This window comes from Panthera uncia, chromosome A2, assembly GCF_023721935.1.
Source record: "Panthera uncia isolate 11264 chromosome A2, Puncia_PCG_1.0, whole genome shotgun sequence".
Taxonomy (NCBI): Eukaryota; Metazoa; Chordata; class Mammalia; order Carnivora; family Felidae; genus Panthera; species Panthera uncia.
Window position 1 is genome coordinate 145,270,199 of NC_064816.1, and position 15,276 is coordinate 145,285,474.

The 15,276-nt window shown below is 42.6% G+C and overlaps 1 protein-coding gene across 1 annotated transcript in view; it reads right to left on the bottom strand.

Moving 5' to 3' along the window:
• Nucleotides 1–15,276, bottom strand: part of LOC125930170 (solute carrier family 23 member 1-like) — a 54,179-nt gene that overhangs the window by 18,867 nt on the left and 20,036 nt on the right. The window contains exon 4 of the mRNA XM_049641911.1: nt 4,155–4,314. Within this exon, the coding sequence (XP_049497868.1) occupies nt 4,155–4,314 (160 nt within the window). The remainder of the gene's footprint in view (nt 1–4,154; nt 4,315–15,276) is intronic.

A 15,276-nucleotide genomic window follows, 5' to 3' on the forward strand; every position in this document is an offset into this window, starting at 1 on the left:
TTAGATTTTGGGGGCCATGTGTGGTTTCTCTCACATCCTCTTTTTTAAAACAACCTTTTAAAAATGTAAAAACCATTCTTACTTTGTGAACAGTTAGAAAGCCAGACCTCAGGCTGGATTTGGTCCAAGAGCCATAGTTTTCTGATTCCAGCTCTAAGGACTCCATATATCATAAACACAATAAAGGTAATAAGAAACTATGGGGTCTCTGCCACTTGGGATCCCATGTTCAATGCAGGCACAGTGTGGCCCATATCCCTCAACATCTCCCTATTAATACTGTTCAAGCCCCAGGGAAATTATTTTCCAGAACTCTTGCCCAGCATCCTCAAAACACAAGGTCGCTGCTTCTGAATGCGGTAAAGCTTTGTGAGTCGTGCCACTGTAAAGCCAGAGTCAGATACTTCATGAGGACACAGGAAAGATCTGAGCCAGGAGTGCTTAGGTGGGAGAAGAGACAAATGAACTCATCACATCTTTCTTCTTGGAAGGTATAAAGGCAACAGATTCTTGCATAAGCAAGTCCAGTCCTGGGGCACCTGGGGCGCTCAGTCAGTTGAATGTCCGACTCTTGATTTGGGCTCAGGTCGTGATCCCAGGGTCAAAGGATTGAGGCCCACATTGGGCTCTGTACTGAGTGTGGAGCCTGTTTAAGATTCTCTCTCTCACCCCCTGCTTGCTCCCTCTCTCTCTCTCTCAAAAAAAGAGGGGGGGGGGGGATTCCAGCCCGCAATAGGTCTGAGCGAAAGGGAAATCTTGCCCCTGGCATCTAGCAGAGCAGGGTAAGGAAACTCTACTTCTTGTTTTCGCTTAGTTTCAATTTGGACTTAACGAAGCCAAATACAGACTCCCTGGGGGACAGAAGAAGCAAACAAACAAACACCCACAAACCACGTGTGTTCTGTGATTCATTCTGTTGGTGGTATCATAAAACTGGGCTTTGCTGAAGAAGCATAGCCTAATTTGGAGAAGGTGGTACAACACACAGCGTTCTGAGATTTGCCAATCCACCTGGCAAAAATCCAGGGCCCCACTAGCTTGACAAGGGAAATTCTTAGGACTATCTTGGTCTAGAGCTATCTGGAACCGTTCTTTAAAGATTAAAGAACCTTGCTAACTCTGGATTCACTCTGAGATAAAAAGGAAGCACGAAGACTGGATGAGATTATGGAGGTACACATACTTTTGGCCTGTGTATCAGAGCGTAGGTGTGTGCACAAAAAGCTGCTTTTGCAAGGGAAGAAGAACAACCGAAGGTTCTGGCTGGAACTCGACAAGTGATGGCTCAGACTGATCTGCTGTGCCCTTATAAGCACAGTGCTTGCTGAGCTATCAAAAGTGTTGGTGGGAGAGCCCACACTGAATGAGAACAGACCCTGTTAGAAGCCAGGTGGCCTTAGGTGAGTTTGTGGCCTGAAGCAGCTACTCAACCCCCTCTCCCTTTGACAGACCATCACTAACTAGTCTGCATTGTTTGGAATTAGACCACAAGCAGATGGCACCAAATAATTTTAAGATCGGAGATTCCCGTCACATCCCGAGTGATGCCCCAAAGGCATCAAGTAAGGAAGGACAGATCCACAAAATCCCCTGATTAAAGGAAATAGTTATAGTCAGGTAAAGAGAAGGCACGTATACAGGGAGCGTTCGTAGGATTCATGAGCAAGTGACAGTCCTCTCCCATGGCCCCCATCGGGACAGACACTACCTCACAAGATAACCTGACTCCAGGAACAAGGACTTGGATTTCACTGTGTGAGTCTTTGAATTCGGAAAGCACTAGTTGGGGCCACGCTAAAGGTACTGCTCGCCTAACCGAGAAATGGAGGCTAGAAGCATATAACATTTCAACAGAAGGACATTGGTGGGAGAAGTAAAGCAAGTCTAAGTGCAGCCAATGGACCGAGTGACAAGGCTGACTATGCGAACATACGGACCCGGGATTGCCCCCGTATAATTACATAGGGTCTTGGGCTGCGGTCAGTGACTAGCAGTTTGGGCTGGCAAGTGGCTCATACAGGGCTCCTTTTATGGCACACGAGTTTATAGTTAAATCTCAAATATCGGTGGTTCATGGTGATGCCCCTGAGTCTTAAAAAGAGGAGTGAAGTATGACTTTGAATGTAGTCACTAGGGTCCACAAGATGATACCTTGCGCCACAATCCATGCACATGTGGGCTCATGAACAACATAATCCCTATCTCCATCTGAAGTCACTTAGGTTGCCCAGGATGGTCCCCGTTGCCAATAGCAATGGGCGCATGTGCCTTTGGTGGGAGAATATGAGGGTATATGGCCCATGTCTCAGAGCTGGCAGTCTGCCTGTGCTGGACATTTCACAGAGTATGGGAGGTTTTGATATTTTTAAAAACTGGCATTGACAGTGTCTCTGGTTTGACCTTTGCCTATTTTGCAACTGAAGCCCCGGACCAGACTACTATAAAAAGACTGGCAACCCAGGTTGCCCACCAACATGAATGTCAACATATATGTGAAAAAGCTCAAGGACTTCCTGGCCTCCATAACCATAGGAGTCAATTCCTATAATAAATCTCCTCTTACATGTATCTCTATGTATCCCGCTGGTTCTGTTTCTTTGGTCATCCCTGACTGGCACACATATCTTATGACAGCAATCCCACTCCTAGCTGTATATTCAGTGGAGATACGAATATACATTCACCTAAAAACAAGGACACAAACATTTATAGCAATACTATCTATAACTGGAATGCCATCTATAACTATCAATAACTGGAAACTACCCATAAACACAGTCTGCGTAACAGCAGAATAGATAAATAAATTGCTGTGGAGTTATATAATGGAACACTACTCAGTAAAGACAGTGAAGAATCTACCCCAACATATAACAATACGGAAGACTCTTGTAAAAATAATGTTGAGGGGGCGCATGGGTGGCTCAGTCAGTTAAGCATCTGACTTGGGCTCAGCTCATGATCTCATAGTTCATGGGTTGGAGCCCTGTGTCATGCTCTGTGCCGACAGCTCGGACCCTGGAGCCTTCTTCGGATTCTGTCTGTGTCTCCCTCTCTCTGCCCCTCCCCTGCTTGCACTGTTTCTGTTTCACTCAAAAACAAATAAACATTAAAAAAATTTTTTTAATTATGGAATTGAGACATGGACTTTAGGTAAATCATCTATTTAGAAGTAAGCACTGATAGAGAGCTTTATCTTGACTTTCTGTAAATTTGGATATAAATAGCTTGAGCACTACAAATCAACTTGAAACAATTAAATGTATATGTTTCCTTGAAAAAAAATAATAAAAAAAATAATGTTGAAGGAAGAAGACAGACACAAACTAATATGTACTGTGTAGTTCCGTATATAACGTTCAAAACCAGGGGGAACTAATCTATGGTATTGGAAATCAGGTCAGTGATTATCCCTGAAGGAGGAACAATGGGGCCTCTGGGATGTTGGTAATGTTCTGTTGCCTGATCCAGGTGCTGGTTACATGAGCAAGTTCAGCTTTTGGAAATTTATTGTGTTCTTTTCTATCTGTATTAAACTTAAGTTAAAAGTTCATTTACAAGGGTAGTGGCGCCTGGGTGACTCAGTCGGTTGAGCATCTGACTTCGGTTCAGGTCATGATCTCACAGTTCATGGGTTCGAGCCCCGTGTCGGGCTCTGTGCTGACAGCTCAGAGCCTGGAGCCTGCTTCGGATTCTGTGTCTCCCTTTCTCTCTGCCCCTTCCCGCTCATGCTCTGTCTCTCTCTGTCTCTCAAAAATGAATAAACATTAAAAAAAAATTACAAAAAAGAAAAAAGAATAGAGGGGCATCTGGTTGGCTTTGTCAGTTAAGCATCCAACTTTGGCTCAGGTCATGATCTCATAGTTCATGGGTTCGAGCCCCATGTCGGGCTCTGTGATGACAGCTCGGAGCCTGGAGCCTGCTTTGGATTCTGTGTCTCCCTCTCTCTCCCTGCCCCTCCCTGCTCATACTCTCTCTCTTTCTCTCTCTCAAAAATAAAAAATAAACATTAAAAAACATTTTTTTAAAAAGTGCATTAACAAAGGTACAAGTTCTGACTTTGGAAGGAGGGGAGAAAAAATTGAACCAGAGCAATATTATCAAACATATGGTAGTAGTATACATTTCCCTTTCCACCCCCCTTAGCCCCTTACCTCTCGGATTCTCTTCTGCCATTCTTCAGTGAATTCAGGAGAGCTGGTGTTCACCAGGCTGGCATTGAGTGTCCACGGTGGGCACTTCCAAGTGGGGAGGGAGAGCATGGCCAGAGAGGGTGCCACAAAAGCAAATGTCCCTCCTTGGAGAATGGGCAGCCTGGAGGAGGGGGAAAGGATGCAGTTACTCAAAAGATCCATTAGCACTGGTCTGAAACTGGGCCCAATGGGGGATTTTTTAAAATCCCAAGCCCTAGCTTGATTTAGAGGCGATACATGACCTAGCGGGTAAGCTCCACGTCAGACCCATGAACCCCGGCAAACTTTGGACAGGTGGGAGAGGTGAGTACGGGGAAGACAAGCAGACCTAACCCCAGTCTTGGAGATGCAAACTAAGGAGAAGAGTCGGGCACTGGGAAATCATTCACAGACCAGCAGAGCTCAGCAGCCATGTGCACTGGGTGCCATTGTCCACCCCGGTCTCAGAGAATCTTCCCCAGAGCCCAGGATAAAAGCACAGCTCCCATGTGGAGTTCTCCCTCCAAGAGATGCACAGCCTAAAATCTGGGTCGCCAGACTCCTTGGTGTCTTCCAAAATGATCAGCAATCCCAGACCTTTCCCTTCAAGCCTCCTTTTCATCATATGGACAGAACAGTTTTCAGGTCAATTATCAGGGTGCGTTTTTCCATCCAGGCCCTTCTCACTCCTGCCTGGCCCCTCACTCCATCCTCTGTGAGAACTTCTGGAGGTGCCCACCTGCCTTTCTTCTCTTTGAGGTAAACACAGCCTGGTAAGTCAACCTCCAACAATCCTCTCTTATCAGATCAGAGGCCACCAAGGCTAACCTAGTCTGCCCACCCATGACACTAAAATTTGGGGTAGGGTGGATCAGAGGCACCCCAGTATCTTGATTGCATTTGTCACTATGATGCACCCACTTTGTCTTAACAATCCCAGAAGGGTATTTTTGAACTCAGGATTTCATAAAGATCTCTTAAAGGCTTATTCTCGAGAATGACTGAGCACATTCTGTGTAATGAAAATATAAAGTTTATGAGAGTTTTGTCGCCCAAGTGGCCTTTGTATTCTGGCTGAATAGTAGAGTCAGTGACACTTGGGCATCACCCTCAGTGGGTGGGCATCACCTTAGCAGGCTCGTCTAGCAGTGCACTCAAGGTGATTCTAATGTGCAGCTGGGGTTGAGGGCAACTGATCTAGATCCATCAATCTAGGCCCACAAAAGGCTCCAAAGTAGAATGGAATACATTGCCCACATAAGGCAGGAATCCACAAGCGGTGTATGGGTATGTGCGAACAATTTTTTTTTTATTTAAAAACTATGAATCTAAATATCTTGACACAGAAGGGAAGCATGCTCTATTTATCTTTACAAAATCTCCTTGAGGTTTTAAAACAAACATATAGGGCTGCCTGGGTGGTGCAGTCGGTTAAGTGTCCGACTTCGGCCCATGATTTTTGGTTCGTGGGTTTGGGCCCCGCGTCAGGCTCTGTGCTGACAGCTCAGAACCCGGAGCCTCCTTCGGATTCTGTGTCTCCATCTCTTCCTGCTCCTCCCCCGCTCCCTCTCTCTCTCTCTTTCTCTCTCTCTCAAAAATACAGTCCACCACGTCAGCCATTTCCATTGTGCTGGGCTCCATGAGGGCAGGGATTCATTATTTTTCACTGCCATTCCTCCAGCACTGAGCCTGGCGCCACAAAGAAAACCTACCAACACTGGGTTTATCGTTGTTTTTTTAAGTTTAATAGGCGTGTAAGGAAGTCGTAACAAATGTTAATTTGCATTTCATTAAGCTATGAACGATGTGCACTCATTCATGTGATTTAATGTCTGTTTTCTCCTTGTCTATAAACTGTCTGTTCATTACATAGAATTTGGATACTGTTAAAATAAATAACAATTCTTATGATCATGGGCTTTCTTTTCATTAAAAAAAATGCTTTCTGTTACTGTATGCACCCCCATTCAGAAGTTATTTAAGAGAGCATTTCAAAATTTTCAAGTAGTTGAGCACCTTTCTAATTCTGTTTGTGTCCATTTCTTCCAAGATGATTACATGTAGTTGGGGTAATACGATATATGGACTTTCTGCCTTTTTTGCATTTGCTAAATATCTTTTATGTTCAAGAACAAGGTGAATTTTTTCCATTTATTTGCTTCAGTGTATTATCATGCTTTATGTTTAGGTTCACACGGTGTATCAATAAATTTTTCCCTTATTGTTTTATACTTAGACCTTGCAGTTCCATTTTCTATTCCTTCCTGCCGTTGTCCCCACCCCATTTTGTTAGGTAGAACTTCTTTTTTTTTTTTTTTAACGTTCATTTATTTATTTTGAGAGAGTGCATGCACGTGCACAAGGGAAGAGGGGCAGAGAGAGGGAGAGAGAGAATCCCAAGCACTGTCAGAGCAGAGCTGGATGCAGGGCTCGAACTCATGAACCATGAGATCATGACCTGAGACGAAATCTAGAGGCAGTTGCTTAACCTACTGAGGCATCTAGGTGCCCCCGTTAAGTATAACTTCTTACCAAAAGTACCCTTTTGTTAAATAGATGTGAGCAATAGAAAGAGGGAAACAGAGAAAGATATATTGATCTACATACTCTCCTTTCACTGCTGCTAGTTCTTTTATGCACATCCCGGTACATGCATAGGGTACGTGCACTCAGTACTATCCTGGGCTTTCATTGTTCTATGTATGCTTTACCTTCTACGGTGACCTTGATGCATATCTCAGGGCTCTTTTTAAAAAAAAAAAAAATTTTTTTTAACGTTTATTTATTTTTGAGACAGAGAGAGACAGAGCATGAATGCGGGAGGGTCAGAGAGAGAGGGAGACACAGAATCTGAAACAGGCTCCAGGCTCTGAGCTGTCAGCACAGAGCCTGACGCGGGGCTCGAACTCACGGACTGCGAGATCACCACCCAAGCTGAAGTTGAACGCTTAACCGACTGAGCCACCCAGGCGTCCCTCAGTGCTCTTTTAAATTTTATAATTATCTACTACTGCGATGGCGACCCCTATATTTTTAAATCTGCCCATGAGTATGATTCAGTATTATTCTACATGTGCCTCTGACATCAGTCTTATAAACTATAGACTATTGATTTGAAACCAACCCAACATTTTAGACCTAGAAGAGAGTCCCTTGAAATATATCCAGCTTGGCCTTGTCATTATTGTAGATAGGAGATCTGGGCCCAATGTCATAGAGGTAACCAGGACGAGTGCTCGGGTCTCCTCCCTTATCATCTGGGTTTCTCGCTGCTTCTTGACACCGATCGAGAGCAAGGCATCCACGAATGCCAAGTTTAAATCCGGCTCCGCTTCTCATCAGTTCTGTGACCTAGGTATGCTGCCCAACGGCTGCAAGCCTCAGTGTCCTCTTTGATAGAATCATATACTCTCCCCAGGGAGTAGCTGCGAAGATTAAATATGTATAAATGGGTAGCCCCATGCCTGGGGCATGTAACAGCTCACCGAAGAGCCGTAATTGTCATTACTTTGTTATTCCCTCTGAAATGTGTGGGTACTTCCTGAGAAGGTGGTGTACATTAAGACATTTTCTCTCCTGTTTTCTCTAAATAACAGATGTTCTAGTGTGGGCTTTTTTTTTTTTTTTTTTTTTTTTTTTTAACTGTTTGGCATTCCCAACTCTTGCAGGTTGGTTCTCTAAGACTTGTTTTCTGCATCCCTTGTTTTCTTTCGTATTGTTGGAATCCATGTGTGGGCTGGTCCAAGGCTGTGTCTTCGTATTAATTACTCCCTTGCTCTCTCCGGCCAAGTGCTCAGCCCTGCAGGTAGTATGATGTCACCTGCTCAGAGCTCCACAGCTTTTGCTTCACTCCCCCTCATTATTCCTCCTGTTCTAGTTCTTAAAGTGGACAGTATCTGTCTACCCTAAGGTCAATGTCTGAGGCACAGCTCTCTTCATGTGATGGCACGACACGTATCAGTTGGGATGGAGCTGCTTTTGTCGGATCCCCTAATCGTCTGGAAGCTTACCGCTCTCGTAGTACTGTTGGATCTATTTCAGATGCTACCCTCCCCGGTTCTTTTTATTTCTGTTAGATTTGATTTGAAGGAGGTGCTCTGACAATGCCCCATAAGTTCCGACATGCTATGTCCTCACTCTAGAACTGACACTTCACCTGGCTCCAAACAGGATTTAAGGGGGCTTATGATTATATTACGCTACAGTGATAAAGGACCTACCACGCTATCCTCAGACCCCCCAACTTCACTTTCCAGCTGTTTCTCACCCCTTCCCAAGCCCACTTGCCCACACCCAGCCTCATGAACCCTTACAGAAAGAGCCAGTCTGGGCTCAGACGGAGTGGGATCTGGGTGCAAATCTCTACTGCCGCCCTCACGACATCCCATAGAAAAGGTGGTCTGATTCTTCCTGTGCCTCCTACTCCTTCCACCCTTCACCGTGTCACCTGTGTGCTCAAGCCTGAAAAAGGGAAGACGCCCGGCCGTTTTCTTTACAACAATGACTTGCATGTTTTCTAAGAAGAGGTTAAATGTCAAAATCTGTAGTCACAGGAATGCATCTTAAGAATCTCACAGGATAAGTATTTTGTAGGAATGTGTCCCCGGGGCGACTCCTAACATCTAAGTTTACACGGAATTTTAAAAAGCACTCGGCATTTTTATCCAGTTATCTCAACAGCCCTCCAGGGCAGTCGGTCCACACTGCTTTGCCTGCACAGGAGGAGACTGCCTCTGGTGGGCAGTGCCAGTGGGAGGGCCTGGCTCGGATGTGGGGAAGCCCTGATCAGAAAGTCCGACTTGCCAGGTTGAATTGCAACGGCACGTTTGTCATAAAAACAACTGCTAACAAGACGTGAAGTAAGAACAAACTAGAGTTTATGTTAATAATTAGAGAAAACATTTTTCTCCTGTCTTCATAGTCCCACTCTACCCACAAAACAGAAACATCTACCCTTTTGGAAGCATTGAGAAGTTAAGGCTCCCCCCGTTCCCTCTGAGCTCTCAGGTACTTCTGTTAAGGAAAAGTTATTCATGACACCAGTTAATGATGTGAAGGTGACTTTATTCCAGGGTGGGACTACAATGGGATTTTGTAGTAGGGGAGAGCATCGGGCTCAACTCTGAATATAACAAGGAAAGATGGGAATTTATAGCCCAGGAGCAGGGTTGGGTCAGGGGCTGGAAAGTTTCTAAGAGGAAACATAAGGGATAAGGCAGGGGGGATCCTGCTGAAGGCAGGCCAGGGTGATCAGACATCATCTGAGTGATGGTAGAGAACTGACGAACCCAATCAGATATGGAGGGCAGGGATTCTGACTACACTGAATTAGTAAGATTCTTGCTAAAATTGGAAAATGCAGAGACCAATATGAAAGCTCAAAAGTCAAACCTAGTTGAATAGTTGTCTGCTGGGCTGAGCAACAGAATGGCCATAGTTGATCCTGTCCATTAGACACTATGACTACATAGACCTCTTATCCAGGTAAGTGATGAATAGGCAGAAAATCCAGCGTGACTTGGGCCTGAAAAAGATCCTGCGTGTTTTCCTGCTCTGAAAACTTAAAGGAAAAAATTTCCTTGAAGAAATAAGTGAAAATTGTTGAGTATGTTCAAAAAATATAAGAGGATACAGCTGCATGATAAAATAACTTGAGATAATATTTTTAAACAAAATGCGAATAGAAGACGTACGATGACTTGAATAAATGAGACATATACTATGTTCCCTGAAAGGAAAACTCAATATTACAAAGGTCCACTTATTCCAAGTTAATCTATAAATGTAATGCAATTGCAACCAAAATCCCAATGAGAATATTTTATTTCATGTAATGATTTAAAAATTCATCTGGAAGAATTTAAAAATTAGAATTACTTAGAAAGACTTTTAATTTTTTTTTAATATTTCTTCTTTTTTTTTTTTTTAATTTTTTTTTTTAACGTTTTTTATTTTTTTTTGGGACAGAGAGAGACAGAGCATGAACGGGGGAGGGGCAGAGAGAGAGGGAGACACAGAATCGGAAACAGGCTCCAGGCTCCGAGCCATCAGCCCAGAGCCTGACGCGGGGCTCGAACTCACGGACCGCGAGATGGTGACCTGGCTGAAGTCGGACGCTTAACCGACTGCGCCACCCAGGCGCCCCTATTTCTTCTTTTTTTAATGTTTATTTATTATTTTTGAGAGAGAGAGACAGAGCATGAGCAGGGGAGCGGCAGAGAGAGAGAGGGAGACACAGAATCTGAAGCAGGCTCCAGGCTCCCAGCTGGCAGCACAGAGCCTGATGTGGGGCTGAAATTCATGGGCCGCGAGATCATGACCTGAGCCGGAGTCGGGTGCCTAACCGACTGAGTCACCCGAGCGCCCTAATATTTATTCATTTTTTGAGAGAGAGAGAGAGAGAGACAGAGTGCGAGTAGGGGAGGGGCAGAGAGAGAGGGAGACAAAGAATCTGAAGCAGGCTCCAGGCTCTGAGCTATCAGCACAGAGCCCGATGCGAGGCTCAAACCCATGAACCACAAGATCATGACCTGAGCGGAAGTCGGATGCTTAACTGACTGAGCCACCCAGGTGCCCCAGAATAAATTAGAAAGACTTTTAAAGTAAAGAATAATGAGGAAAAGCTTGCCTAACTAGATAAAGTCACGACAAAGTTATTAATTTTAAAATAGGGCAGTAATGGTTGAAGACTTAAAGAAATCAATGGCAGAAAACAGTAGCCTGAACAGATTGATCCTAGGATTTATAAGAACTTAATATGTGATGAATAAAATCTTGATTCCCAATGAGGAGCAGATGGTTTATTCAATAAATGATACTGAGAAAATTGGCTTTTACAGAGAAGAAAATCAATTTGAGGACTTACTTCATACAATGCACCTGAATGAATCCTAAATAAATTCAAGAGTTAAATTTAAAAAATCTAAACAACACACAGACAAGATACTTTTTTAAAAGGTTATTACTTATCTATTGGATATAGAAAGGATTTCTAAGTTAAAAGTAGATCAAGAAATAGCAAAGGAAAAAAGTAACACATTTTACCATAGAAACATAAAAGCTTTATTATGGCAAAAATATCTTAATCAAAATTAAAGCACAATAAATATGTTTATGGCAACTAATAAACACAAAAATTTAATAGTCTTTTTTAAATTAATTAAAAAAATTTTTTTAATGTTTATCTATTTTTGAGAGAGAGAGAGAGAGAGAGAGAGCGAGCATGAGCAGGGAAGGGGCAGAGAGAGAGGGAGACACAGAATCTGAAGCAGGCTCCAGGCTCCGAGCTGTCAGCACAGAGCCTGACGTGGGGCTCAAACTCACAAGCCATGAGATCTTGACCTGAGCTGAAGTTGGAAGCATAACCGACTGAGCCACCCAGGCGCCCCAATATTCTTAATATGTGTTGACTTTTTTACAAAATAATAAAAATGACTTCTGATTAAGAATGCCAGATTATACACTTGCCCTCTCTTGAAACTTCAATAAAATGATTAAAATATATTTTAGAAGAATAAATTACAAGGATAAAAAGACCTGAGCAGGAGACAGTTGCAACAAACTGAAAGCTGAAGAGCAGATGAACAGTGGTAACTGATTTAACCTCCTGGGGAATCAGTATCCTATGGAGGCAATCGGGAAATGACAATATACTGGAAAACTCACCACGTGTCAGGAGTTCGTTCTTGAAGTAGGGTTAAACGTGGAGCTAAAACAGGTTAAAAATCTTTCTCAGAACACCAGCCAGGTAACTATCCTTCCCCCATCTTGGCAGAAGACTTTAAGTTTATTCCGTGAAAAAGGCAAACTGCAGACTGCAGGGACACGGACACAGTTGAAGTGGAGATACCGTACTGAACACTGGGATGATTCATTTAATATATGTACACTGAACACAAAAACTTCCAGCTCACTTTCCCACTGAGCTTCTAGCACACTTCCAGCCAGGTCTTTACCCTCTGGGCAAGAGACTGGAAGGTCCTTTTCTGGAGGATAGGACAACCTGAGAGGAAAGCATAAAGATGCTGAAATTCAGGCTTCCCCAGCTATGCTAGGAAAAACACAAAGATGCTGAAATTCATGACACCATATTAAGACTACAATGTGAATTGTGACCCTTGCTGTTGGGACATATGTCATTCCTGCATGTCATGCTATGATGAAGCCCAAAGCGAACGAGACACACTCTCAGGTTCAGAACATCTAGTCAAGCTTCTGAGGCCCTACCTTAAAATATGAGCAGATATACAAAGATCGCCAGACAACCACAGGACTATCAATGACAGAGACCCAAATAAAGAAACAGAGGAAAGTTACTTGTCTTGGGGCGCCTGGGTGGCTCAGTTGGTTAAGCGTCTGACTCTTGATTTTGGCTCAGGTCATGATCTTAAACTCATGATCTTCATGAGTTCGAGCCCCACATGAGGCTCTGTGCTGATGGCGCAGAGCCTGCTTGTGATTCTCTCTCTCCTTCTGTCTCTGTCCCTCCCCTGATCATGCTATCTCTCTCTCAAAATAAATAAATATGAAAAAAAATTAAAGGGGCACTTGGGTGCTCATATTTTAAGGTAGGGCCTCAGAAGCTTGACTAGATGTTCTGAACCTGAGAGTGTGTCTCGTTCACTTTGGGCTTCATCATAGCATGACATGCAGGAATGACACATGTCCCAACAGCAAGGGTCACAATTCACATTGTAGTCTTAATATGGTGTCATGAATTTCAGCATCTTTGTGTTTTTCCTAGCATAGCTGGGGAAGCCTGAATTTCAGTTGGTTAAGCGTCCAACTTCACCTCAGGTCATAATCTCACAATTTGTGAGTTCAAGCCCCACATCGGGCTCTGTGCTGACAGTTAAGAGCCTGGAGCCTGCTTTGGATTCTTTGTCTCCTCTTTCTGCCCCTCCCCCATTCATACTGTCTCTCTCTCCCTCTCTCTCTCTCCCACTCTCTCTCTCTCTCTCAAAATTAAACGTTAAAAACATTTTTTTAATTAAAAAAATAAAAGAAAGTAACCTGTCCTGCAAGGGGATGATACTTTTAAAACACACCCTCATTTGTATCTTTAGCAAGTAAGAGATCTTGCATTCATAGAATAAGAATAGGATGCAAAAACAAGAATATTCAGAGAACAGAAAAAAAATCTTTTAAAACTTATAGTATAAATAAATTAAGCAGAAGAGTTGGAAGATAAAATTGATGTAATTTCCTGCCCCCAAAAGAGCAAAAATACAAAGAGATGTAAATAAGGATAGAAAAAGTAAGAAAATTAGAGAACCAGTCCAGGAAATCCAGCATGTGAATAAAAGGAGTTTGAGGAAAAAATTCAAAGAAACTGAAGGACGAGTATTTGCATATTAAAAGGACCTATGGAGTACACAGTATAATGGATAAAAATAAACTCAGGCCATGACACATAACTAAACATTTATAACACAGGATTGTAAAGCAGTTCTTTCCATCTTCTGGGGTGGGGTAAGGGGGAAAGATTACATAAAGGTTTGGCCTTCTTAAAATCGCATTGGAAGTTATAAGACAATGGAACAATACTTTCAAATTCTGAAAGAAAAGTATTCCCAACCTACATTTCTATACCCAGCTATCAATGAAGCATGAGAGTAGGATTAAGATACTTTCACATATACGAAGTCTTACAAAATTTATCTCCGATGTATTCTTTCTCTCTCAGGAAGCTACTGGACTCTTGTGTTTCTCCAAAAAGGATACCACTGTGGGAATAAGAGACCTAGACTGAGAACTGACATGAAGGGGATTCTCAGGATAGGGATGAAGGGTCATCTCAGGATGACATATATAACGGATACCAGGCATATAGAACAGCCACTCCAAATTGCAGCAAGTCAGAGAGCTCTAGGAGATAGTTCATCAAGAAGATGAAGCTGATGTGAATGAAATTATTAGGAAGAAATTTAGACAATAAACAAAGAGTATATAACTGAATTAGAAATAAGTACATAGAAAATGAAGTATAGAAACAAGAAAGGTGTTAACTCCAGGGAAAACAAAAATCTGGGCAGGAAAAGCACGTTGTGATTCAGCTCCAAATAGCATTCTAGTCATTAATTATAATGTAAATATGGAATATTGATCTATGTTGGGAGCATGGGAGAATAAGAGGATGGGAAGTATGCTTGTTTGCAGTGAGAGGGAGTGGGCTGTGAAAGAAAAGGAGATCATAATCATTCATATTGGCACATCAATTAGTAATACCTAAAATGGAAGCGTGTTAATTAGAGATATGGAGCTAAATAATCAGCTTAAAGGGATGAAATGTTTGACTCTGCCTAGGGGGAAAAAAATAGGAGGAAGATGTGAAATCGGAAGGGGAAGCCTATTTGTCTATCTTCTTTAAACCCATCACTGCTTACTACCCTTTGACCACCCCCTACACCTCCTCCCTCCCCCACCACCCAAAATCCGTGCTGGATTGGGAGCCATTGCTCCAGCCCTCCCTTCTGTTCTGCCCCAAAGACAAACACACGTGTCCTTTTTTATTTTTAGGGCTTCAATGCTGATCATGGAGAAATGACTTGGGGAAACGAAGATGAAAGCAGGTGAAGTGGAAAAGGTTGCAGGATCTCAGAATTTGTCTCAAGGTTGGGGCATAACTCCCAGCTCCAGTCCCCCCCTCCAATACAGTAATAGGCAGCCTACTGGACTTTTGTTCTCAGGCACAGACTCAAAGGGTATGGCTCATGAAACATACCCTGGTACTTTTCTAAAAACACCTTTTAAATGGTTTTTTACTTTTCCCAGTTATAAAGTAATACATGAACACTGAAGAAAAATAAATGGCAAATCAAGACAAATATAAAGAATAAATTTAAATTACCCTAATTCTATAACCCAGAAATGGTTATTAACATTTTGCTCCAGTCTATTTTTAATCTTTAACCAGATAAGCTTTATCAGCATACGTATAATATATACCTTTTATATATATATGAAAAATATAATCTTAAACATTTCTATCAGCCTTTCTTCTGTCTTTAACTAGATAAATGATTGTCAGTATACATATAATTTCTACTTCTCATACTTAACAAATCACGTTGGTTGCTATTGCAATAGTGAAAAACCTGAAACA